The sequence below is a fragment of the Aquarana catesbeiana genome, linkage group LG10 (genome assembly GCF_042186555.1).
Source record: "Aquarana catesbeiana isolate 2022-GZ linkage group LG10, ASM4218655v1, whole genome shotgun sequence".
Classification (NCBI taxonomy): Eukaryota; Metazoa; Chordata; class Amphibia; order Anura; family Ranidae; genus Aquarana; species Aquarana catesbeiana.
In genome coordinates this window covers 39,015,573-39,043,470 of record NC_133333.1, presented here as the reverse complement: position 1 = coordinate 39,043,470, position 27,898 = coordinate 39,015,573, and the positions used below count along the sequence as shown (strand labels likewise).

The window sequence follows — 27,898 nt, the reverse complement described above, 5'->3', positions numbered from 1 at the left end:
GCAACCAAAAAAAAAACCCCACATAGCACATTCGTTTTTACTTACTTTCTTTCCTGGCTACCAGGGGGGGGGGGAATGGATGGCGCAGGAGGCGGGGCCTGTCTGGAGCAGAACTTTGGCACATAGGGCAATCGGGGATAAGGTCCTGCAGTCGGAGGCGTAATTGGGGTCTTGGCACCTGTCCTGCCCAGCGCGTACAGGAAACCTAAAGAGGAAAGAGATGAAAAGGTCACACACTAAGAGCGTTTTCACCTGGGCATGGAGCCAAACGAGCGAGAGCGGCCGGCAGCTTAACCCTTCCAGGCACACAGGCTCCGCTGTGTCACTGCCAGAGGACGGGAGATAAAAGGGGGACCCTGTTGAATGCTTGGTGCAAAATGGAAGCTTGATGACAGAACAGAGTGTACACTTTCATGTGTGTATGGAAGAAATTAATGGAACAGGGTGCTGTCTGTGCTTTTGCCACAGAAAGAGGGCGTTTTTGTCTGCGGCGCCTGGCAGGTACGGGTAACCATGCTGGCATCCATTTGCGGAAGAATTAAAATCCCAGCATGTCCTGTAGCTTGCAAGTAACTATATAAGCCTTGTAGTCTGAGAGAGCCGTCTGTGAAGTTAAAGAAAGCCAATCAACGTCATCCTTTTATTTTCCCGTCTGACCCAAGAGATTAAAGCAGCAGCTGATTGGTCGCCTTAGTAAGAGACTGGTCTCTTGCTACTTTGAGCCATGAAACCTTTGTATGTCATAGTAATAGCACTCCTGACATCCAATCTCCTCCCCCCCCCCTTTGTTTTTCCTGGTCTGCTAGGTTATCCAGAAAAAAAACCCATACTTGTGGGTTTTGTGGGTACACGTGGTGGAAATTGCCTTGCCCATGTGGAGATGGCCTCAAAGCCTCATTGGTGCATTAGGCTAGAGAGGGGGCGGGAGCAGCTGGCTTTGGCTCTCAGCCGAGCACCGACAGAAGCTGGGTATCGGCTAGGTAGATCCCGATTTGTCAGGATCCTTCCAGAACCTGGAGCGGTTCTGCCACATCAGCTGATGGCGGGCAGTAGCTCAATAGTAAGCTGACTTTGGGTCACAGGAGAGCAAAGGTAACCACTTCTGTGACCCACAAGAAATGTATGGCCAAAAATGCCTTGGCCATACTACTTCAATGTTGTCCAGTATGGGCGGCCGCCGACTTACAAACGACTCCTACTTGCAATCGGAGGGAGACGACAGGAAGTGAGAGGAAATCTACCCCTAGGAAGGGAAATTCACTCCTGCAGGAGTTATTATGGGAAAAAGGTACCTCCACTGATGCTTTATCACCCAGGCTTGTTTCCACAACAACACAAAATTTTCAAAATCCAATTGTCATTGCAACAGAAAATGAGGTGAAATCTTCTGAACAGGGGCACAGACAGCAAAACGATCGTTAGAGGGGTGTTGACCCTTCCCTAAGCTATCCAAAAAAGGGGTTGTAAACCCTAGTTTAAAAAAACAAACACAAAAAAAAAAAAAAACCCAAACATGTCATACTTGCCTCCTCTGTGCAGTTAGTTTTGCACAGAGTGGCCTCGATCTACTTCTTCTGGGGGTCCCTCAGCGACGCTGGTGGCTCCTCCTCGCATCGAGTGTCCATGTTGAAGCACTCTCCTTGGTAGACACCTGTGCGGGCGTGCTCCCGAGTCCAACATCTGTGTCCAATCACACAGAATGCAGGATTTTAAACCAAAAAAATAATACTGCGCTATCCCTAGATACAATCAAAGATAGATGTGTATAATGTGAAAAAATGTTTTTGATTAAAGCTGCTGCAACCATAAATGTGAGACAACCTCCACTTATTAACACTGTGTACACACAGAATGCAGGACTCAGCCCCGCCGCCACATCATTGGATTTGATTGACAGCATCGGGAGCCAATGGCTGTGCTGCTATCAATCTATCCAATCAGGACCCGAGACACCAGCTACAGATGGTGTGCTTGTTCCCGGACGGAGGATGACAGAGTCCAGGTAAGTAAAATGGGGGGGGCAGCACTAAAACGTTTTCTCACCTTCGTGCATAGAATGCACGAAGGTGAAAAACCATGAGGGTTTACAACTCCTTTTTAAAAATAGTTTTTTGGCTGGAGCTACACTTAAGAAAATGTACCTGTCCTGATTTACAAACAGATTCAACTTAAGAACAAACCTACAGACCCTATCTTATTTGTAACTCGGGGACCACCTGTGGTTTACATAGTTGGTTGGAAAAAAAAAAAAAATCTTCAAGGATCACTAAACTAAAGATAATGTGTTTGGTATAAAAAATAAACCATGTTATACTTGCCTCCACTGTGCAGCTCGTTTTGCACAGAGTGGCCCCGAACCTGGTCTTCTGGGGTCCCTCGGCGGCTGTCTCGGCTCAATGCATTAAGGTGAGAGAACTTTTACCCTTACAACCCCTTTCAGTACATCTCTGCAATACATTCACGTTTTTATCCGTTTACCTGTTCATCCTGCCAGAAATGCCATGAGTTCCTTGTATTCTGTAGCGAGTTGGTAATGTTACCTTTGTTCTAGTGAAATTCCAATCAATGGTATTGGCTCTGCCTAATTAATCCCTAGCTGGACTACAGAACCCCTCCTCAGCCTCATAACGTTAGAGGGAGGTGTTCTACACACCGCCTCCCTCACTGTACAGGAGCAGGGGGTACTTCAGGCAGGGCTTTTAGCACTGCTTAGTACTTTTAGTGCAGCAGAGGCAGCAATGTCTGCTTGCTACATGAGCGTGATGATTTTTTTTTTTTTTTCTTTTAGCACTTGCTGTACTTTATGATTTTAGACCTAAACTTTTTTCTGTTAATACATGCGCCAGGTGCGAACTTTATCATACAGTATACAGCGATGTGGCATGGGGAATTTGTCCCATTCTTCAGGCAAAATCGAGTAGCCATTTTATTGAAAACCCTTGTCATGATTTTTTTTTAATTTTTTTTTTGGCTGTGGTGGAGAGGCAGGTGGATAACGTTATGATTTCCACCTCAGCCAATCAGTATTCATTCATTAAAATACAAGGCTTCCTGTAAATGGCTTAGCTCATCTCAACTAGGTTTTGTTCTGGGAATAGGATAGGAAGTCCTCTTACCATTACCGAAACATGGCACTTTGTACTGTGTAGCTGATCCTACGTACCATCTTATGTGGCTTCATAGGGAGGCCCACCGGCTCTTCAGGGTTTAACCGATGGGGTTCACAATGACGCCCCCCTCCACTTTTCTCAATGAAACGTCATGCCTCCTGGGATATGTGACATGCATATTCCAGGAGGCACACTGGACATAATTCACATCATTTACCTAAGTGGGTAATGTGCGTGGGGGCGGGCCTACATTTTTTGCACAAAAAAAAGAAAGCGCTCTGTGTGTAGAGGAGAGAACTTAAATTTGAGGGTGAAGATCCGCTATACGCCTCTAAAAATGCTCCTCCTACTTTACCAGTTGCATATATGCCATCCCTGGTCCTCTATGATGGACACGTAACTTTTTGTTTTCTTTTAATATGCTTTGACTTCAGTGGTGTTGTACTATATAGGCTGTCGACAAAAGTATAGTTTGGGTTAGTGATATTATTTTTTGGCCAACTAAATTCTAGCACAAACTTTTGAAACCTCCTATTGCCTGAAGAAAAGGCCAGCGTGTTCCAGTGCACTAGGAACTAAACTTAATCAACCTTTTAACCGGTATGTGCTGAGTACTGTCAGAAGAAACCTTGATGTGGAAGTAACGGAACCCCTCTAGTGTAATCGCGTCTCTGTCACTTATAGCAACCAAACTCCATAAGCCTTTATCCTAAAACTAAAGACCCAAATTTGATTTGGGCAACGCAGGCGTCCCAACCTGTTTGGTGTCCCAGTGCTTGTGAATTAGGCTATCCTCGTCTGTTTATGAATGGTTAATGTGTGGGTCTGCGTTCTGTATGTTTGGTGCAGTTATAGATCTGGGTGTATTTTGCAGCTTCTTATTCTTGAAGTAGTTTATTTTTAGCTTGGCTTTCACTCTCTTTCTCTGTATTTCCCGTTGCTTGGAGACCGACACTCGTTCCTCTTTCCTCCCCATTCTGATGGCTGCCGCCTTCCATTTACATTTTATTTTTCAGACCCTTTCGTTGCTGGAGGGGGTGGTCGTACATAGGCTCTGCGTTTTGGTGGCCTGAGCCAATGTGCCTTGAGGTTAGCGTTGGTTCCATATGCCAGCAGTCATGACTGAAATACCGCCAGCTGTGTTGTCATTTAGGCCATGGACTCTGTCAGCATAACTGTAGCTAAGGTGCAGAAGGCGGAGCTTCATAGACTTTTTTTTTTTTTTTTTTTTTTCTCTTTCTACTTATGAATCACGTTTTAAGCGTTCTTGTTGCTTAGGGAGCTGTTGGTCTGCCGGTGAAACTTTGTTGAAGAATTTTGCTTTTTTTTTTTTTTGTTTTTTGTTTTTGTTTTTGTGTTTTTTGTTTTCCATGGTGAGCAAGGCTTCTTGTGGGAAAATAAAGGTTCTCATTATCTACAAAAAACAGTAATTTCGTTGTACCTGAATCTAGTGATTGGGCATGGAAATACTATGCTTCATATTGCAGGCATAGACATAAGAGGCTGATCATCATCATTTAGTGTCCAGATGTAGACCAGCATCCAGGTGCTGTAAATGTATAAATTGTCCTCTTATTGAAGAGCATGATTGTCCCCATTTATACCTGTGATTTGTCGGGATTTGGCTTTCGTGCAACAATGCACAAGAGGAACATCATTCTGTATGTTAAGGGCGCCACATCCTCCATTTGACTATGGGGCCCTTTCACACACATGTAATGCACTACTTGAAGAAAGATGCCGGTACTTATTTTGGCACGACAAAGTGCGTGGTTTATTTTATTTTTTTTTCTCTCGTAGACTTAAAAAGAAAAAAAAAAAAAAAGGCATGAAAATGCGGATGACCCCAACCTTAGTGGTTGTGAAATGTGGCTAATTTTTTTTTACATAAAGTACTAGAAGTGTGATAGCGATGTGGCTTTATTGTCCACAGAAGCTTTTGGATCTTTATAGTCTGAGGTGTGACAGCCAGATCTTCCTCCACCCCCCCCCCCATCCCCTTGCCAGTGAATGACCTCACCCTCCCTTAATGCCTTTCCCTACGTCCTTGGCTTCTCTGCTGTCTTGCTCCCTGGCGTCCATTACAGGGACGTTAAATTATTGATGCCTCCTGATTTGTTTGGGGTTTGGGGAAATGGCAGAACCACAAGAGCGCTCCTCCTCCCCTCTCTATAGTATTTACAGATAGGAAGCGTCACTGGAAGCCGCGGGAGATGCTGGAAGTTATAGATTTGGGGGATTGTAGAGTATCCTGTGGAAAAATTAATTTTAATTGTCACCGCACACACACAAGCAGGACATTTGTAGAGGTCAGCGCTGAACGAGAACGGATTCTCGCCTTCCAAAGTCATTCTCCGCACTTGTTTTTCAGACACGCTGTCTTATTTTCAGACATCACCTAACAGTAACAATAGCCTTGTCCTGTCTGGACATGTTGTGAAAATACTCTGTTTCTATGCGTATGAGACACGTGAACCAAGTTGAAAGTACACAGGACAACATGGTTGTTTATTATCCTTGCATATATAACTTGGCTATGATGTTCTCACAACACAGGGTCTCATTGCTAAAGGGGTCAAAAATATGAATGTTTGTCTTTTAGGGTCTGGTTCGTGTTACCATTTGCAGATTTGAAGTTGAGAGAATGTTCTTACTGTGCAAACTTATATTACGAACACTGTGGTAGTAACTAAAATTGACCATACAATAGTGGAATTTTGTTTGTAATTTTTTTCATTTTAAGAAAATTCATAAATTTGAATTGTTGGGTCAAATTGGCGTTCTTGTTTAGCCATAGTAACAGGATTCGAAGGAGCAAGATGGAATTTTTTTGATCGGGAAATTATCTTCATTGCAAAATAAATTTTGAAAGCAAACTAAATTTTTGCAATACTTTTGAACAACATTCGTCAATTTTTTTTTTTTTTTGAGTGTTCATTCAAAAACCTACTTATATATGGCCAACTGAAGGCCAATGGTCTTTTTGGGTGATTACCAGAACATGGGTGATGGTTACCAGATAATTTTTGAGACTCTAAAGATGTTTGTAGGCAGGGTCAGGCATCACTGGAGCATGATATATCCACTTCCTGTACTGGTATGTACAGTATGTGGTGATATCACAATCATGGCTCCAGTTTTTTTAGGCTCTAGTGACTTCACTAATGCAAGGCACTGTGGTCTAGCTGTCAAAGATGTTGCCTACAGGCTTGAAGTGAACCTGTGCCTTTTGCAAAAGGTGACCCCACCAGAAACTTGTAATTGCCTAAACTTTTTCCCCTCTGGGTTGCCTGTTCAGCTGCCAGGAATGAAGAGAAGTTTGCCATATGCAGGGCAAAGCAGTAGAATCTTTTTAAATGCCATTTCAAGTAACTGTATCTCCATTCATTGTGAGACAAAAGCCTTGTGTAAGCTCCAAGTCACTATTTGGCTGATACACAGCACTGACGACTTTCCCAGGTAACTGCGTTGGATTGCTGAACAGCCTTTTGCCAAGCTTTAGTGCTGTCACATGGGCAAAAGGGTAATAAGACACACTACTTCCTCATACATTGAAGTTCCAATATGAAGGTTACCATTACTAGATGTTCTATCTAGAAACATGAGTTTCTTGGCCATCATGCTGTTCCAAAGACTTTTAGTCACTCGATCTGTCATACGTAGGTAGATCGGCTCTGATTTCACTCTAGCTTTCTGATATACATGCTTGAGGTAGCTTAGTGCTAAAGTTTTGAAGTCCGACATCCAAGCATCCTAGAATTTTCAGAAGCAGGTCAGCAACAGAAGGTGTGTATTTATTTATTTTCAGGTCAGCTATCCATTGAATTTTATGTGTTCTACCATATTGGCTGTCAACTAGTTGCTGTGGACTGTTTTTTTTTTTTTTTTATTCAATTACGGTTTCCAAAATTTCAGCACCCAGGATTTATTTATTTATTTTTTTGTGTGGTCCAGGTTTCTAAAGACCAAGTTGTTAGTGGCAATGTACAAAACCTAATTTTTATTCTTAAACCCAGAGTTTTTATTTTTTTTATTTTTTTTATTACATATTCCGATAGCATAGAACAGGTTTTCACCTAAGAGCCTGTTGACAATACTTCAGCGGTAGCAACAGCAGTTGTCACATGACTCAGTCAACTCGCGGCAGAAGCTGCTGTGACGCCAGTCCTCAGCTCTATATATTATCCCACCTTAATAAATGTATGTGTGATTGTATTTAGTGGATTAGTCACTTCCCCACTCCTCCATGTGAAGTGATTGACTCATGTGCATTAGCGGTCTATTTCTAGAGCTGTGTGTTTGTAAAGCTTAAAACACAGGAAAAGCGTCTTCATTTAAAGGGTCAGTCCACAAAAATAAAAGACATTTGTTTGGGGTGGACAATGGTGGGCTTTGTGTTGGCTGGCTTTCTTCATCTCTTGGAGATGCCAGTGTCATGTTCTCTTTGCAGGTGTTCCCTGCTTTGCTCACTAAAGCTGGCCATGCATGGTTTAGAATTTTATTTTTTCTTTCAGCTAGCTGGCTAAACGAAAAAATTGGACCAATTTTCCCATCCACGTGAGATGACAGCGGGACTCCCCCGCCATTCGAATACACTGATCAGTACTGCATGCACTGATCGAGCAAACCTTTTCCCACAAACCGGTTCATGAGAAGTCAAACTATAGATTGATTTCTCATGTACGGGAACAGCTGTACAGGGATCATTTTTTTTTCCAGACTCTTCTACTGCAGATGTTTTTACCTTCGTCTATATTCTTTGTAAAAATCTCCTAATATGTCTGTCCTTTAGCAGTTTACTTTTGGAAGGAGGATCTTTAGGCTTGCTGTAGAATTGGTTCCATCTGCACCTGGTGGTTTGCCTTACATGAGTGGTGAGACCCCACATAGTGGCCTTAGCTTGTTGGCAGAGCTGGGAACGTAAGTGCAGAGATGTTTCAGCATTAAGAACCCACAATCCATACCTAAAGTCAACAATATTTTATAGCTTGTTGGGTCCTCGTTTTGGTATGGATAGGCATTTTTTACGTGATACCCTTTATTGGCTAACTATTATGGGTTTTTTTTTTTCTGTTTATTTTTCTTTGGCCCTGCCTAGGCCAAAATGATGTTTCTGGTTCTGCAGCCTCCTGGGATACTGAAATCGCAACTCCCAGAAGGCTGCACAATCGGGCCCTCTTAGCGGCCAGAGGGTGAGCCCCAAACATCCAGGTGCACGCAGCAAGCTTCTGATGAACAGGTAGCCAGCTGAAGAGAAAATGGCGGCAGGCGACCTGGTGTACGTCTCCCAAACAGCAGATTTTGCAGCAGGACAATGCTTGATTTGATGTGCAGGTCAGTATTTGAATAAAATGTAGCACTACAGGTAAGAAGGGATAAAAAAAAACATGGGGTGGGGGGGGGAGAGTTGAGTACTGCTTTAGGTTGGCCAATAAAGGGTATCGTAGACACTGATGGACGCAGAAAGTTTGATGTTTAGCATGGTACAATACTCTACTACTGCTATAGGGATAGGTAGAAAAGCGCTACAGAAAGTGTACTTTGAGCCAAAACCAAGGCATGAAAGATGGCAGGGTAGTTTTAGTGACATTTTCAAATTTTGTTTTGTTTTTTTAAGCCTTCAACAGATAGAAAAAAGCTAACGAGTGATTTTGAAGAGCCTTTCTCCAACTAAAACAAGTCTGTTTCATTTGGACCCTTTAATTGACCAGTTATTTCCATTAATCTCTGAGCTGAGTCATGAAGCCTGGTTGATGATCCTTATACCTATGTAAATTCTTCAGATAGTCCTGCCCCATCACCTTGGTTTTATGCCCAGATTATGAAGTTTTTGAGCTGATTCTGCAGATTTTCGCTTCCTGTTTTCATTTACACAAGGGGCATCGAAGGGTTCGGTTAATGTTTACTCACAGCAGTTCTGAACCGTGGTTCCTCTGGTCTGAGCTTGGCCAAGTGGACTTCGAATTTCCGGCCACATATGTTTGTTTTCCACTTCATCTCCTTTTGCTGTTGCGTGATTTTCTCTCCCCCAATCTGTAAAAATTTTATTGCATGTAGTACGGCTCAGGAAAAAAAAAAAAAAAAAACGGTAATAGGCTAAGTGCTCCCTTTTGTGCAGCATCAGCTAAACTGGGAGCAGACGTCGTCCACAGGAATTATTAGTGAGAAGAAAAGGGCTCTTTGTGCATTGAGTGTCGGTGCACACCTCGTGCCATGGTGTGTGACTGTGTGCACGTGATCTGTGCATAGAATGCCCTGCTGTGTTGTCATGAGGAATCGTCACTTCAATTTGTTCTTCAGCACTTGAAAAATTGCATGGGTAAAGTTGACTGAAGAAAATTATACGTTCTTGAGGTGTCAACACATGGTGTAATCAAGGTCTTTTAGATTTTAGTATTTGTAAAATATATCTGTTATTATGAATAGAATAGCTTAAGGGTTCCTTTTTGCCACAGCTAGGAGAACATGGTGATAGAGACAACGACCTAAAGCTGAACGCCGCACAATCATTCAACAATTTTATACTTGCAGAATTAAACAACTCATTCGTTGATGCCTATTTACAGGCAATTGTTTAGGTGAACTCGCTGCTGTGTTTCCTTTCATTTTTGTGTCCTGCTGCCCCATTCACCAACTAGTCAAGTATCTGGTACTTCCAGGTATGGGGGACCATGTGACGACATGCTCTGTCTTCCGCAATGCTACCAGGCACCAGCACAACATCTTTGGGACCCTTCAAAATCTGTGACCTTAAAAAAGCTGCCCATCACTGGTAAAATTTCGTATGAAAAATTTCAGTTTTTGGAAACGTGCGCTTATTGTTAACTATTGTTAATTGTTGTCAAACGGACAACATTAACAATGGTTACTGACGGTCAATTCGATGTTTGCTTTTGACTGTAGCAGTGAGGCATTTTAAAGTAGGATAGGAGAATGGAACTTTTTTTCTCAAATATGAAACGCAGTGTAATAAAATTTAGTTGAATCGGGGATGGCAAGAAAGAATGGGCTGACTAACGATGTTCTACGAATGTTTAAGCAGAACCGAAGTATGGTTTTTGATCCACTTTGAAAGTTGGTCATCAGGCCTACTTGAACAGCAATTGATCTGCATGGTGGAATAGGGAAGATAAAGCAGTGGAGTGGGGAAGGCTTTTGTTTACCGCTAAGTAGCAGTTTTGCTAAATTTGGGAGCGTGTGGCTGTTTTTTTAATTCTGCACAGCCTTCCTGTGGGTCAATAGATCCATCTCATCCAGTAAACCAGAGAACAGGAAGGATGAGGGAGTGGAGACGGCTGCCGCTCTGAGGAACTTCATTATCCTTCAAACACTTGTACAAACTTGTATGAGACTTCTGCTCCACGTCCTTTAATCAGTGTTTGTTTTAAAAATGAGTGCAAGACTCCATTTAACCTGCTACTACCAACATTCCTTAAAGGGGGATTCCGGGCAAAAACAGCGTGCACAATATACATGCCACAGGCATTAATAAGGGCAGTGTATGTAGTGCTTTTACTTACTGTACATTCACACTGGTCTCTACCCTCAAGCTTACATGCATAGATCGTTTGTGTGTTTGTGTGTGTGTGTGTGTGTGTGTGTGTGTGTACACACTAGGGCCACATTAGACAGGAGCCAATTTACCCACATGTATGCTGGAACAAGAAACAAAACCCATGCAAACACAGGGAGAACATATGTACTGCATGTAGATATTGTCTTTGAACCGCAAACCTAAGTGCGGGCCCCAATATAAATCTTCAACTGGGCCATGGAACCAAAAAAAGATGACTTTCTCTAGAGTCTAGACATTCCCTACTCCACTGAAGAATTTTATTTTATTTTTTATCGTTTCTTGAAGTTGTTGCTTTTAGAAATATACTCCCTATCTAGCAAAACGATTAGTAGTAATAATGGTTTCAACTTTTTTTTTTTAATTTACCTTTGCTAGGTAAATTGTATATAGTATCAGTCTGCTACAAATAATTCCCAGTGGGAAGCTAAGAAGCATCTGGAGCTGTTACAGGCCAGTAACTGGGGTGGAACCAGTTTTGGTTATGTTCATGTGGTCAGTGGATGCAGTAGGGCATCCAGCATATTTTGTTTCAGCCTTGGAATTGACTGGTGTAACTTAAGGTTTCACAGCAAGGTCTCGGTCATTGTATTGTTAGACCCAGTAATGTGGTAAAGTTTAGTCGGACGGTTCACCCTTTTTAGACCCAGTCGTTTGGGGCAGTGTTTGGCAACCAAGGAGGCAATTGCAGCTCCCATATTTCTGTGCCAAGCAATGCTTTCAGAGGAACAAAGCAAGGCCAGATTAAGTTATTTGCATAGGGTATTTACTAAAGAACTGTCTGCAACTTCTCTTGAAATGTACCTGCACTTACAATTTGAGTTATGTAAACTGGCAATTAGATATAAATAGAGGAAGTCTTTACTGCAGGCACATGGCTTCAGTTGTCTTATGAAGCATCAGAGATCTTGAACCCAAAGCACTTTTTATGCAAATCCCAATTTGAAGTAGGGGATGAACAAGGATATAAAATAATTTTTGCCCTTGTAGAAATTTCCCCAACATTTGCTCCTTCTTCTTGGATTTTGTGACATGCATTGGTGGCAATAGCAAAGCAAACTTTACCAAAATTTCACTAAGGTGAAACCCAGCTAAGCTTTTCTTTAAGGAGCAAATTACCATGCCTCGTCTTATGCGGACTCATGTGGAGCTTATGCTCCTAGTAGAGGAGCAACATTTTGCACAGGTCCACAGAATACATGAGGAGCAGAGTTGTTACAGTGCACAGGAAGGGGCTTCAGATCTCATCAGGATAGTCCTCATCGGATGTGCCTGGATGGTTTGCCTAAAGTGATCTCACACTGTGGATAGGCAACTGTGACTACAGAAATTGGTGCACCTAGTGTTGGACCATTCACCAAACACACATGCTGTCACATGCTCCTCAATACCTGGAAGTACTGTGTGTTTCCCAGTGCCTAAACTGCATTATTGGAGCAAAGGCAAGGCGAGTATATGTTGCTTGGTAGGTTGAATGACAGAAGTGATCTTGTTACTTATCCCTCCATGGGTCACGTTGACATTTAAAGTACACCCTTACTGCACCAGAACTTTAATATGAAATGTGCAGCCAGTGGTATGTTTTTATGTAGGCTAAAACATGCAATAGCAGACCATGCTTGCTCAACTTGCAAACCTTTTGTTCGTGTAGTAGATCTGGCACTTTTGCATTGTTGAAAGTCCGTAAGATACTTGGTAGATCTACACAAACCCGACCCCTTACAATGCTCCATGACTCAATGCTCCATGACCCGGGCCTTTGGTTCCAGCAGTAGAGGGACGTGCCTGTAAGGATGCTGTCTGTCTCCTGCGGGAGGAGGGGACGGGACAGGCTGCCCCTCACCCCCCTCTTAATTCTGTACTCCTGGAAGGAATGCGCCGGAGACGGCTGCTTTCCCTGCCCTTATAAGAAAAGGGCCTTTGTGTGGGATGATGTGACCTCAGTTGGGAGCTATTTAGTGTGTGTTTAGGATGGAGCGAAGCTGTAGGCTGGCAGCCTGCTCCACACCGCACAGTCTCGCATGCTTCGAGTAACTTCACATGGCAACAAGACAGGCCGAGACCCGTCCTGTACGGGAAATCCTGCCTTTATTCTCCGCCACCCAGTCAGCAGTTCACAGAAAATGCCTTTGGAGATGAACACCACTAAGCACTGTTTGTGTCTAAACTGGCCGCATTACCCCCAAAGCATTCTTTACTAAACCCTTTGAAAACAAAATGCTCCACTAAAGGTACTCTTGTATTTCATTTATTATATATACGGATGAAGTGCCAATATTAAGACCAGTGTCTGGCCACTGTTCCCTCTCCGCTTATCATACCTGAGCAGGTCTGAATCTTGGGGAAAAACGACTACTGCTCATACAACCCTAGAAGACTTGTGTCAGCACCTCGTTAAGAACCGAGTTGGTGCTCATAGCTACCAAATGTCTCCACATTTCTAGAGGAAGGAGTCGTGGATATCAGTTTTATTAATAGTAGTGTAAACAAGCAGCACAATCGTTCAGGGCCCACTAACCTTTAAAGAGGAGTTCCACCCGAGGTCCAGTAAAAAAAAAAAAAATTTAAAAGTCATCAGCTACAAATACTGCAGCTGCTGACTTTTTTAATTTGACACTTACTTACCTGTCCCAGGGTCCAGCGAAGCGGGGGGGTCGAAGCCCCGCTCGTCTCCCCCTCTGTTCAGCGGCGCCGGCATTGCAACTGTGGGTGCTGGGCTGTGGCTTCACAGCCTGGCACCCACTGTGCATGCGCGAACGGCACCGCGCGCCGTGATTGGCCGCTCAGTCACCTGGGACCTGTAATGGGTCCCAGATGATTGACGGGAGGGAGGGAGCAGAGCTGAGCCCTTCCTGTGCCGAGGGGGAAGTGATGTCACCAGCCCAGGCACTGGAAGAGGTAGACTACGAGGGACCCCCTAGCAACAGGCATTTAGAGGCAAGTTAAAAAAAAAAAAAATATATCCAGATTTTTCATGTAGTTTTTTTTTTTTTTTTTGGGTGGAACCCCACTTTAAGCGTCGTGTGTGTGTGTGTGTGTGTGTGTGTGTGTGTGTGAGAAACCAGAACTGTAGGCATGTTGTGTTTTTTTGTTTTTTTTACCTTGCAGTGGGGCTGTGCCCGCACTGGGTTAACTGCTCGTTTTGGTCTGGGGGTTTGGAAAGCCAAGATATATTCGTCCAATCCTCCCAGCAGAAGACCGGTCCTTTTGGATCCTGACCCCTCCGCGGTCCAGTGGTCTTGGGTGGTGAAATGTTCCTGACGTCATCACACCCATAGATCTGGCTCTGGACATGAAGACTTCAGGAACAGCCCAACACTGGATGTGGGGACTTCAGTTTTTCAGAGGATCAAAAGATCGGATTAGTACAGGCTCTGTATTCACCCCTAGACAAAACGAGCACTTCATATGGGGGGGGGGGACATATTGTCCAGAGTTGGGCTTTATTGGACACATGTTACGGTAAGGCAGCCCGTTTGTTCTAAACTTTTAGGGAGATTTGCCATTACTTCCTGTTATGGTTTCACTAGACAGGAAGTGAGAGGAAAATTTGTGACAGGGACACAGACAAATAAAAATTGGGCAGGGTTCTATTCTTCCCCTACTATACTAAGAGTGCTTTCACACTGAGGAGTTGGGGGTGTCGGCGATAAAGCGGCGCTATTTTTAGCGGCGCTATTCTGCCTCTAGCGGGGTGCTTTTTAACCCCCGCTAGCGGCCGAAAAAAGGGTTAAAACCGACTGCAAAGCGCCGATGCAATGCCGCTGCCCATTGATTTCAATGGGCAGGGGTGCTTTAGGAGCGGTGTGTACACCGCCTCAGTAGCGCTGCAAAGATGCTATTTGCAGTACCTTTTTTTTTTTTTTTTTTTTACCGTCCTGCAAGCGCACCGCTCCAATGTGAAAGCGCTCAAGCTTTCACACTGGAGTGAGAGGAGAGGCTCTTTACAGGCGCTATTTTTAGTGCTATAGCGCTATAGTGTGAAAGCAGCCTAAAAGTAATTTGAACTTTTGTTGCTGTTGGGATGCTCCCCCAAGTAGCATAGGAAATGAGGATTAACTTCTCTAAAGGAACCCCTGTAAAGCAGTTATAACATTAGAGACTAAAAAAAAAAATACTTTTTATTTATAGCTAGTAAATTCATAGCTCCCAACTGTCCCTGATTTTGAGGGACTGTCCCTGATTTGGAACGATGTCCCTCTGTCCCTCTTTCCTCCATTTCTCCCTCATTTTGATCTGATCTATATAGTTGTATATAAAATGCAGGATTTTTCTTTCAAAAAGTGTTTTTCTAGTGCGAAACTGTTCATCCAATTTCCAGATGGCTGCATTTATAAATTTCCAAAACCAGTATCCGCCTCTTCTCGGGTCCCCGCTTGGCTCTCCTGGCCCATCCCTCCTGTTCAGTGTCCCCATATGTTCATTCAGACACGGAGCCCCGATCCTGCCCTGATTGGCTATCTGACTTTGACAGCAGCAGGAGCCAATGGCGTCGCTGCTGTGTCTCAGCCAATCGGGAAGGAGAATATCGGGCGGCTGAGACATTTATGGACAGAGAGGGACCTCGGGTAAGTTTTAGGGGGGCTGAGGCACATAGAAGGCTTTTTATCTTGATGCATTAAGATGAAAAACATTCTGACAGTTGCAAATTGCATTCTTATAGAGTTTAATTTTAAATTGTGTATTTATATATGCAGATCTACACATCAGTCCTAAAATAGACAGTTGTAGAGGAAAAAAGGAATAAAGCCAAAATAAAGGACAATTTGAAGCTCTGATTTTAGTAAGGCCGGCTATTTTGAGGCTTTTATAAATGGAATCTGAGATTTCCTATTTCGTTAAATATTCTAGGGTTGGACCGACTGCCTCCTCAAAGTTTCTTTTCTTGCTGTAATTATGTGAGCTTTACAAAATTGTGGGCTTTTGCAAAATATAGGTGTCATCCACGGCTGTGGTATAATCCTATGCTTGGCTTTGTCATAGACAGAGCAGAAAGCAGATTCCAAGCTCTGGCAGGAAAATCTTCCTGCTGGAATCCCAAAAATGTACAAAAAGCCTATGGATTGTTCAGCCTACTGGGCAGTCCTCAAAAATGAATGTCACTTTTGGTTGGACATGGCCTTTTAAAGTGTGTGTGTGTGTGTGTGTGTGTGTGTGTGTGTGTGTGTGTGTGTGTGTGTGTTAATGCAAAAAATAAATTATAATAAAAAAAACATTTAGGCTCCATGCACGCTAGCCTTTTTCATAAGCTCAAAAAACTAGAAAAAAATGCTGATAATAGCATTTTTGTGCCAGCTTTTATGAGCATTAGCATTTTTTCAGTACATAGAAATAAATAATAAAAAAAGCTGTTGAGGGAAAAGCCTTCTTTTTCTGCCTGGACGAAAGCGCCAAAAAAAACCTCTACAAAAATCTATTTTCTGCTGAAGCGCAAATGTTAATAGGCTAAAGTAGATTGTAAGCTCTAACGAACAGAGCCCTCTGATCCCTCCTGTATTGGTTTGTATTGTAACTGGACTGTCTGCCCTCCTGTTGAAAAGATCTGCGCAAACTGTTGACGCTATATGCATCTTGTATAATAATAATAAAGTAGTGTGCATGGACACATAGGATAACCTTTCTAGGAGATTAAAAAAATGCGAGTGTGCATGGACCCCAAGTACAACGAAGTAAAAAAGAAAAAAAGATAATTTCACAGGTTTGACCCTGCAAGTATTTTTCAGCAAAATACATGGTTAGCCCAAAATGCACTTGACTTCTAATTTCCTGCTGTGGGATGACAATACATAGCATTTTTATGGAATAAAATCACAAGGAATGGTGTCAGCCCTGCTTAGTTATCTTTTGTGAAACATCTTAAAAATAGCATATTAAAGCCACAAGTTACCTTTCTATTTTAGTATGCAGCCAGTTTTTTTTTTGTTCTATAAATATGGTGCAATATGGCAACCTTGGGGTATTCTGTACATGACACTCCCTCTCTCTAGTAATGACATCTTCTGCTTTGTGATTACATTTTAGATCTCCAACAGAATAGCAATTTTGTTTTACCTTCTTTTCTTCTAAAGGGATGCAGACACTGCGTCTTTCCACATTAGTACACAGAATTCTGCTCAGGTGATTGAGTGCAAACCCTTCCTTTCACAAATTGGTCTAGAAAGGGCATACAAGGTGACACAATTTTCTATTTCTTCAGAACCGATTAAGGTAGAAATCTGAAATAAAGGTTGTTGGTTAAATCCTTCACCTAGAGAGGATTATTTATTGTAGAGTGGAGTTACATTTGAAACTACTGATGTGTAATTATGTTTCTATTGTTTTTGCAGGGTTTGCCTTTCCTGACTGGGCCTATAAGCCAGAGTCCAGCCCGGGTTCCAGACAGATCCAGCTCTGGCACTTCATTCTAGAGCTCCTGAGAAAAGAAGAGTATCATGATGTCATTGCCTGGCAAGGGGATTATGGGGAGTTTGTCATTAAGGACCCTGACGAAGTGGCACGGTTATGGGGAGCGCGGAAATGCAAGCCACAGATGAACTATGACAAATTGAGCAGGGCACTCAGGTGAGGCTGTAGTCTAATTTCTTACTGTTTCTATCTTCCTTTTTTTTTTTTTTTTTTTTTTTTTTAAACGGCTTTTATCATCCTGTAACTTATTTTTAAAACTTTAATGTGAGGTTGGATACTCGTCATTTATTTTTAATCCTCTTTGGCGCTGCTGGGGAGATTTCACCTCACTTCCAGTTCAGGAGAGCACCAGGGCATTGCGGATTGTTCTTTTCCTTCTATTTTTCTTTTCTTTCTTTTTTTTTTTTAAATCCTCTAGGGGTTTTTGATGGTGCCATAGACTCCTTATTAGTGTATTAGTGGCTCCATTGGAACATGGGATGTACCCCAGTGAGATGAAATGGAAAGTTCAGGAATAGTGTGACTTCAATGTCGTTGAGTAAACTTGGTTGTGGAGATCGTTCCTCTGGGATCCATGGCACAGATAACCTGGCCATATGCTACTAGATTTTCAAACAAACATTCGTATGAAAACTCCCATCAACACCTTCAATGGCAAATGTCATTCCAAAGTACTAAAAATATAGATTATCTATCTATCTATCTATCTATCTATCTATCTATCTATCTATCTATCTATCTATCTATCTATCTATCTATCTATCTATCTATCTATCTATCTATCAGAAATTTAAGAAAAAGTTTCCATTCTTTTCCTTCTAATTTTCTTGACACTGCGGTGGAAAAGGAGCATCAGTTAGAAAATCAAACAAATGTTCCAAAAACTAAAAATATTCAAGAAAAGTCTACTAGTATCTCTTTCCAACTTAAAGTGATTGTAAAGTTTTGTTTAAAAAAAAAAAAAGTTATACTTGCCTTCTCTGTGAAGTTGGTTTTGCACAGAGCAGCCCGGATCCTCCTCTTCTCGGGTCCCTCTTTGCTGCTCCTGGTCCCTTCCTCCTATCGAGTGCCCCCACAGTCAGCAGATTCCTATGGGGGCACTGGAGCCAAGTCACAGCTCTGTGTCCCCGTTCAGACGCGGAGTCCCGACGGGCCCCGTCCCCTTTCTCCCCTGATTGGCTGGCTGACTTTGACAGCTGCGTGAACCAGTGGCGCCGCTGTTGTGTCTCGGCCAATCAGAAGGACTGTCTGGGACTGCTTAGACGTTCGTAGACATCGCTGGAAAGAGATGGGGCTCGGGTAACTAATTAGGGGGGTGCTGGGGTGGCTGCTACACACAGAAGGTTTTTTATCTTAATCCATAGAATGCATTAGGATAAAAAAACACCTGCTTTTACAACTCCTTTAACCCTTTCACTGCCAGGTCCATACGGACGTACAGAAGTGCCTGCAGGTGGCCAGGTTAGTAAAGCGTACGGACCTAATTTCTCCCTCTCCTATAAGTTTATAGTCGCTTCAATGACCATAAGCTTATATCAGAATTGTTCAGCAGACTGTCTGCTGATCAATTCTTTAACTCTGATCAGCGGATTATAACCTGCTGATCAGAGTTAATAACCCCTAATGTGACCCCCCCTTTTCCCTGAAAACCCGCTCCCCTCAGCCACCATCATTAGCCGGCATCCCTCCTCTTCCTCTCCCGCTGGCATCAGGTTCTGCATGGGGGGGGGGGGGGGGGGGGGTCCAGATGTCCAGATGTGTCCCCCCACCAGTCAGATTGCCTCAGTTCCTTTCTCTGTCTCAAAAAAAAAAAAGAGACATGGGGGTCTGTTTTAGACCTCTGATATCTCACCAAAGACACCCCCCCCCCCCCCCCAAAAAAAAATCAAATCACTCATACTGACGTATGAGTCCGGTGCCCCTAATGGACCTGCAGCTCCTAGTAAGACCCTTTTCACATGGAGCGGACTCTGAAAAATCAGATCGGCCTGCTCATTGGGGGGATCCGTCTGCTGATCCCTGCTGAGCAGGTGGATGACAGGTCCGTGTTTGCTCCGCTGATGCATAGCAGACACGGACACAGCTCGCTATTCTCATCTGACGGACAGACCGCCTGTCCATTTCCATCGAATGCCGTCCGATCTGCTAGATGGATGGGGAATGGAATCCCTATGTGTCTGTTTTTAGCGGACTGGATCGGATGCAGGCGGGTGTAAACGGACACATGTCCATTTACATCAGTCCCTCCATAGAGAACAATGAGTGGTCCGATTAGGCCCGCCTGAAAAATGAACAGGCAGACCCAATCAGTGTGCTTGTGTGAATGGGGCTCAAGGCCTTGTTCACATGGGGCATATACAGCATACCTTTACAGGGATGCACAGGTGTTCCGTGCAGACAGTCCCATTGATGTCATTTGGGATGTAACACCTCCACGAACAGAACCGTTGCTTCCAATTTTACATCCATGTAGGTCCGCATGCATGTCCCTGAGCTTACACTGCCTGCGTTCGGGGTTATGTACCCACACGGATGTCAGATTGGGGGAACAGCAGCTATGCCTGTGCAGCTGTTGCATCCCAATTGACATAAATGGGACTGCCTGTACAGGGATGTACGGAACACCTGTGCATCCTTGTGTGGGTAAACCTGGCCCCCCATGGGCGTACACTTTAGTATGCCACATGTGAACGAGGCTTTAGTACTAATTTAGCAGGCGTTTTTGTAAGTTACGTTGTGTTTATGTGCAACATTAATGATTTTAGTGTATTTTTTGTGAAAATAGCGTTATGATGAACATTTGCGCAATTATTGTGGGGCCCAAAAAATCATTAGTGCTTTTTTTTTTTATTCTACAGATCATGTGCTTTTAGAAAATGTCTAGTTTGAGAGTTCTTTTCAAATTCTGAAAGCTGTAAGTGAAAAATGGAAACCCAGATTTTTAGAAAACATTTTTGGGTACATTCCATTTTCACCATTTTGCAAAAAGGCGCAATTTAAAAGTTAACAAATATTTGTTATTTATAAACTCCATACAGGTTAAGCTTTTTATATTTAGTAGGGATTTAGCAGAAATTTTGTAAAATTAGCTGCGTTTTTATCTACTAATAATGGTTTTAGTGTATTTTTTGCCAATATATTGGTTCGATAAACATTTGCACAAATACCGCGGGGTCTAAAAAAAAAAAAAAAAAAAACAGTAGCGCCTTCTTTTTATTCTAGAGATCATATGCTTTCAGAAAATATATGGTTTTGGGGGATCTTTCACAAATTCTGAAAGCTGTAAGGAAAAAATGAAAACCTTCAGATTTTTAGAGAAATTTGGATTTTTACACTTTTGTGTCTGTTCAATTTTCACCATTTCACAATAAGGCGGAATTTAAAAGTTACAAATATTTGTTGTTTATTCACTCAATACAAGTTAAGCTTTTATATTTAGTAGGAATGTTGTAAAGTTTGCTGTGGGTTTTATTTATTTATTTTTTTATCTGCTAATAATTGTTTTAGTGTATTTATTGCAGATATATTTGTTTGATAAACCTTTGCGCAAATACCATGGAATCCAAAGAAAATCAGTAGCACCTTTTTATTCTACTTCGGCGGTGTGCTTTCAGAAAATATATGGTTTGGGGAGGTCTTTTACAAATTCTGAAAGCTATAAGTGAAAAATTAAAAAAGCAGAAAAATGCAAAAATGATCTGGCCACCTGAGTGTACAACATGGAGCACAGAGCCTGGCAGCGAAAGGGTTAGGCTTGGCCATACATTAGTAGAATTTTCATTCAGAAATGTTTGAAGAAAGGCCGGTAGAGTTGCTAGCATAAGGGTTTGAAAACTTTCTTGCACATGCAATTTTAACCTCTTGCTGACCGTGCTGTATCCGAATGACGGCTACAGCACGGTCACATATTTCTGGGACGGCGTCTATTGGCTTCGTCCTAGAGCCCTGCCTCCCCCGCACACCCAGGACGCATATAGGGAGCGTTCTGTGGTGGCTATGTTCTTCGACCAGAACTGATCAGGGTAAAGAGCCAATCGCAGTGTAAACAGGATTTGCCAGTTCTTATCTCACACTGACAGCGCAAGAGGAGAGCCGGTAAGGGGACATCTACTAGGGTAGAACATGTTCCAGCTCCTACTGCCTCTCCTCTGATCCCTCTTCTCCTGTGACAGGGAGTGGGGATTCTTCTCCCCACACCTGCTGTTACTTTTTGAAAACAGCATGGTTTTGTGGGGCTCCACCCACACAGCCACATCATTCATTCACAGTTTTCTTTAAAGTGATTGTAAGGGTTTGTTTTTTTGTGTTTGTTATTTAAAAAAAAAAAAAAAAAACATGTACTTACCTCCACTTTGCAGCTCGTTTTTGCACAGAGTGGCCCAGAACCTCGTCTTCTGGGGTCCCCCGGCGGCTCCTCCCTACATCAGATAACCCCCTAGGAGAAGCGCTCTCCCGAGGGGGTTACCTTGTGGGCGCGCTCCCAATTCCAGCATTCGGGGTCCATAGCTGCCGAATGTATGACTTGGCCCCGCCGCCCGCGTCACTGGATTTGATTGACAGCAGCGGGAGCCAATGGCTGTGCTGCTATCAGTCTATCCAATCAGGACACGAGACACCAGTTGGAGCTGGTGCGCTCGTTCCGGTCGTGTAAATTTCGGGGCTCAGGTAAGTATAAGGGGGGCTGGAGGGTGCTGCTGCATTAAAAAAATGATTTTCACCTTAATGCATAGAATGGTGAAAAATGGCAAGAGTTTACAACCCCTTTAAATGAACAAACTAGTACTGTCTCCCACTGCAGCAAGACGGCCTTGTAGTTTCAGTGGGCTGCGGGGGTGCAGATGAACGCTCGTAGTTCACTTATCATGGCCTCTGGCGTACAAACCATAGAGGTCCATAGAGGGGTACGGACTAAGAGCTGGAGGACATGTCTGCAGGAGTCCACAATGCAACCGTGTTCTACTGATCAGTGCTTTTCAGGCTCCTGTAGGGAAAAAGAAATGCACCTTTTTTTTTTTTTTTTTTTTTTTTTTTTTTTTTTTTTTTTTTCCATAAAGGCAAACTTCTTTTTAATGGATCAAATCCATGTAACAGAACCAGAATTTATGAGGTTGAAACCACATCTATAGAAGCTACTGAAAGTTTTCTTTGCTACAAAGTGTCGTGTAGGGTGAGTGCACCAACCGCCTTACACTTCTCCTTTTCTCTCTCCCCCCACTTATCTGGGGCCCTCAAAACAGTTGTGGTGTTTTGTGGGTGCGAGACCCCCAACTTGCCCTCCAAGAAGCCAGTGGGGGATTGAAATCCTATATGTAGTTATAATACCAGTTTTCGATTTGTCACAGTTTACAATAGGTTGCCATTGCTAATTTTATGCAGGAAATGTTAGCTTCCTGTCATGCTGATCCTTTGGCTTCAATATCCTGCGAGTTAATGACTCAAAACCAATATGGCGATCAGGAGTTCCGCCTTTAGTGACTTGGAAAATATCGAGTATCCACATGACAACTAGGCAACTGCACGAGGAGCTCATCAGAGGCCTTCAACGTTGTTCTTTCATGGCCTGTTTCCTCTAAAGAGCAGTTTGTGACGTATTTCAGGAGTGGAAGGGGTTACAGGGCCACAGGACACAAGTCCCGCGTCTCTGTATTTATTTCTCATACCTGTGGTGGGCGGAACGGGGGAGGCGGGAGCCTGCTGTCTAATTACAAGGTCCTTGTGTCTCCAGTACACCTGGGTGTTTGGAAAAGACAAGTTGTTTAGCAAAGGGGGGTAATTACTGGGTTACAGCCAACAAAACATACCTATGTAAGATAACAGGGCTGGAAACATAAGCAAGAAGAGAACTTTTTTTTGTTTTTTTCGGTAACTGGAAATTATACTGTAGCTATTCCCCAGGAAGGCAAAACCAATGGATGGAACAACTGTTATTAACCACTCACATCCTCGGAAGGATTTACCTCCTTCCTGACCAGAGCACTTTTTGCGATACGGCACTGCATCGCTTAAACTGACAATTGCGCGTTTGTGCGACGTTGCACCCAAACAAAATTGACGTCCTTTTTTCCCCACAAATAGAGCTTTCTTTTGGTGGTATTTGATCACCTCTGTGGTTTTTATTCTTTGCGCTATAAACAAAAAAGCAATAATTTTTTTTAACTTTTTTGCTATAATAAATATCCCCCAAAAATAATATAAAAAAAAAAAAAATTTCTTTCTCCGTTTAGGCTGATATGTATTCTACATATTTTTACGTATTCTACATATTTAAAAAAAAACGCAATAAGCGTATATTCATTGGTTTGTGCAAACGTTATAGCGTCTACAAAATGGGGGATAAATTTATAGCATTTTTATTCAATTTTTTTTTTTTTTTTTCCTTGTGAAGTTATGGCGGACACTTGACACCATTTTGGGACCATTGTAATTTATACAGCGATCAGTGCTATAAAAATGCACTGGTTACTGTGTAAATGACACTGGCAGGGAAGGGGTTTAACACTAGGGGGTGATCAAGGGGGTTAAGTGTGTCCTAGTGAGGTGTTCTAACTGTGGGGGGGGTGGGTTTCCACTGACATGACGGCAATCACTGCTCCCAATCACAGGGAGCAGTAGATCCCTGTCATGTCACTAGGCAGAATGGGGAAATGCCTTGTTTACAAAGGCATCTCCCCGTTCTTCCGCTCCGTAACATGGACCGCAGGCACGGTCACGGGGTACCCAGCGGGCGTGCATGTGCGCCCACAGTGTCACAATTTTAAAGGGGGACGTACCTGTACGCCCATTTGCCCAGCCGTGCTATTGTGCCGACCATACATCAGTTGCGCGCTGGTCAGCTAGTGGTTAGTGCTTATATAAATTTTTTTTTTTTTCCTCCAAACATCTGGAAAATCTATACATGAATTGGGCAGGGTGTAGCCTTTAGCTATTTTGATACTACACACCTAAGGCTTCGTACATACGGTATGATTGTTGGCAGGGGATTGTCTGTTGACAGACTGTCTTAAAAATCTTACCCTTAGTACGCTCCTTTTGACAATTGTCCAATTTTCGGTCAACAGATGTTGGATGGCAGGCTATAAAATTTTCGGCGGACAACGGTTTGACATCAGATTTTCGTATGGTCAGAACACAAATCCGTCACACAAAAGTCGAAAGTACAAACGCGCATGCTCGGAATCGATGCTCACCGAACATGGAATTTAGCAGAAGGGGCCCAAAGGGTGGCGCTCAAGAGCTGAAATTTCTCGTAGTACGTCACTACGTTCGTGTTTGTGGCACGACAATTGTGTATAGTTAGTATGCAAGATGAGATCCTGGCACACGCCCTTTTGACAAAAATTGGACACTCGGTTCACCAACAATCGTACCGTGTGTACGAGTCTCAAGGGGGGGGGGGGGGGGGTAGTTTTTCAGTAGCTGTTTTTTTCCTTTTGTAGGTTTCATTGTAAAAGAAACCTGCCGTCCAGTCTTAAACTGGCCATACTTGGGTCCAAAATTCAGTCGGTTCAGCAGGGAGCCGCTGAATTTCGATCCACTTATAGCCACTCACACTAGCCACTCAATTGTACAGTCTATTTCTTTTAAGCAAAAATATTGGAAAATTTGCACTCAGTCAGCCAATCGGTTGCATCGCTGATCAGTGTATTCTGACAATGGAGTCCCTGCTGTCAGAATACAATAGCGCAGCAGGGAGGATTCCTTTATCTACCTCCATTTTTTGCATGAGGGGAATAGGGTTGTTTTTTTTTTTTTGTTTTTTTTTTTTTATCAAGGTGGCTGATCAAAATAAGATCTATCTGTGACCAGCTTTAGTTTCTGAAGCTAAGAGACCTATCTTGTGCAGAAAAGCCTTTCCTGTGCCCTAGAGCTGCCAAAATGAGAATCACAATGTTTTTGCTTAGTATAAAGATCAAGATTCTTGCATCGTAACATCTTTCACATTATACTAAAAAATTGGGCTAACTTTACTGTTAGTGTATTTTTTCCAAACAAATTGCGTTTGAACAACTGCTGCATAAATACAGTGTGACATAAAATTTTGCAGACTGAAGTTCATCCTATGATCTAAAAGAATACAGTGTTAGTGTTTCTCTTTATCTCTGCTTAAGCATTGTGATAAACTTTGCAGGCTGTTTGTGTTTTTTGTTTTTTTTTTTTTGTTTTTTTTTCAGCTGTCAGCAGTGAGCAAAGAACTCTGCACTGAATTGGGAAAATGCTGTGTTAAGATCAGGAGGGGGTAGAATCGCGATCTTGATTCTTTAACGATTAATCGTGCTCCATGTGATCTTCTTCTCCCTTTTTTTTTTTTTTTTTTTTTTTTTAAGTTCACTACAAAGATAATTCTTAATGTTAACCACTTGCTATCTGGGCCAATTCTGACACTTTGCTCCTACATGTAAAAATCAACTTTTTTCTTTTGCTAGAAAATTACTTCAAACCCCCCTCAAAAAAGAAATTTTATATATATATATATATATATATATATATATATATATATATATATATATATATATATATAAAATTTAGCAGGGGCCTTATAGAATAAATTAATGGTGTTGCAATTTTTTATGTCACAGTTTTTTTCAAACGCAATTTTTTTTTTGGGGGGGGGGGGGGGGGGGGGGGGGACGCTTTCATGAAAATTAAAAAAAAAAAAAAGCCAATATTTTTTGGGATAATGTGAAGGATGTTACACTGAGTAAATAGATATCTAACATGTTGTGCTTTAAAATTTCGTCTGCCCGTGGAATGGCGGCAAACTGTGGTGCTTAAATTTCTCCACGATGCTTTAAACACCTTTTGCAGGTTACCAGTATAGAGCTGCACACATGTTTTTGACCTTAATACATAAAGGTATAAAACCTTCAGCCTATTTTTCAGACTGTTTACAAGTTTAAAATCAGTTTTTTTTATTTATTGTTTTGTTAGAAACTTATGTAGATCCCCCAAACATTATTTTTTTTCTAACACCCTAGAGGGTAAAATGGCAGTCGTTGCAATACTTCCTGTCTCGCCATATTTTTTAGCGCACTTTTTTGGAAAAAAATATACTTATTTGAATTAAAATATAAGACAACAGTAAAGTTAGCACAATTTTTTATTTTTTTATTTTGTGAAAGATAATGTTACGCCGAGTAAATTGAGGGAATGGCAACAAACTTTTACCCTTAATCTCCATAGGCGATGTTTAAAAATTTCTACAGGTTACCAGTTTTGAGTTTGAGGTCCAGGGCTAGATTTTTTGCTCTCACTCTAACGATCGCTGTGATATCTCACGTGTGGTTTGAACGTATGCGTTCACTTCTGCGCACAAGCTCGGCAGGACAGAGCACCCTTTTTTTTTTTTTTTTCTTTTTTACACTGTCCTTTTTTAAAAAATAAACAGGACCTCTTAAATATGAGATCTTTGGTCAAAAAGACCTCAGATCTCATACTTATACTAACATGCAATAATGAAAAAAAAAGTCTCCTTTTTTAAGAGCATTCTCTTCTGTCAGTCAATGCTATGTAGCCGATCGTGGCCAATCTTTCCCTCTGCAGCCAGGCATCCACGGCAAAGTTCGTGATTGACTCCGCCACTACCGGCGGATCTGGTAAGTGACAGAGACCCACCGCCGATAAAAGTGATCTTGCGGCGAATCTGCCGGAGAGACCACTTTTATCTGAAAGCGCACCGCCCGTTGAAGAGGATACTGGGGTTATGGCAGCTAGCTGCTGCCATAACGATATCCCTCTTTAAAGAGCCGCCATATATTGACGGCGGGCGGTCCGTAAGTGGTTAAAGGAAAAGTACAACCAAAGCTCGTTTGGCTGTAATAATCTGGATCATGGGAGTGCAGTAAATTTTTCACTTCCGTGACCAATTTCCAGCAGACAGCGAGCTAAAGTCCACACTCGGCTGGCATCGGACCAGGCTCGGGCGTCATCGCGACCATGGAGTTGGGATCTGCCCACATGCCTGGACCGGCACTCGGCTCAATCTCTCAACGACGCCCGCTGAAAGCCTGAGCCGACCGCTCCCGCCCTCTCCACAGCCCATTGCTCCAGCGAGCGAGGAGGGGGCAGAGTAGAGAGCTGTGAGAACCGAGTGATCGGTGGTGTTCAATTGCTCGGGTCTCAGTGTTAGAGGCGCCGATGAGGGCCAGATGCTGCATTCACCCAGGTGAGTATGAATCTAAAAAAAAAACCCATACTTCTCTTTTAAGGCCTTTTAGACAAGGTAGAAGGCACCTTTTATTCTGCATTATTAACATTATGTTTGAAGTTTCTGAGCCTAGATGGAAATAAATCTAATTTTGCTGGTTGCGAGAGTAGTATCTGTCTACAGCTGTCTGCGACATATGCAGCAATTCCCAGCTGGTTTGGCTCCTCCCATGTGGTGACTTGTAAAAGTTGTATATTTGCTACTTGGTCAGGCGGGTAGTTTTGCTGACGAAACAATAGGATCTGTTTAAAAAAAGTGTGTGTATATCTATATCTAGATATATAAATATTTTCTGTGCCATAAAACACCAGTTTTGCCAGAAAGATGTAAAGTAATGTTATTTCTTATAAATTCAAAGGAATCCACTAAATTACATTTTTATTTATTTATTTATTTTTTTTTAGGTATTACTACAACAAAAGGATACTTCACAAAACCAAAGGCAAACGATTCACCTACAAATTTAACTTTAACAAACTGGTGTTGGTCAACTACCCCTTCATAGATATGGGCATGTCAGGTAAGTGCCCTCAGAAAGGAACAAAAATTCTTTTGTAATATGGATATGGGAAGGTAAACCTAAATGCCAAGCTGGAATTAATAAAA

At 42.5% G+C, this 27,898-nt stretch overlaps 1 protein-coding gene across 3 annotated transcripts in view; it reads left to right on the top strand.

Moving 5' to 3' along the window:
• ERF (ETS2 repressor factor) overlaps positions 1 to 27,898 on the top strand; it is a 129,302-nt gene that overhangs the window by 92,407 nt on the left and 8,997 nt on the right. For all 3 annotated transcript variants that reach the window (XM_073602027.1, XM_073602028.1, XM_073602029.1), the window contains exons 2-3: positions 17,010 to 17,244; positions 27,697 to 27,812. In XM_073602027.1, the coding sequence (XP_073458128.1) occupies positions 17,010 to 17,244; positions 27,697 to 27,812 (351 nt within the window). The remainder of the gene's footprint in view (positions 1 to 17,009; positions 17,245 to 27,696; positions 27,813 to 27,898) is intronic.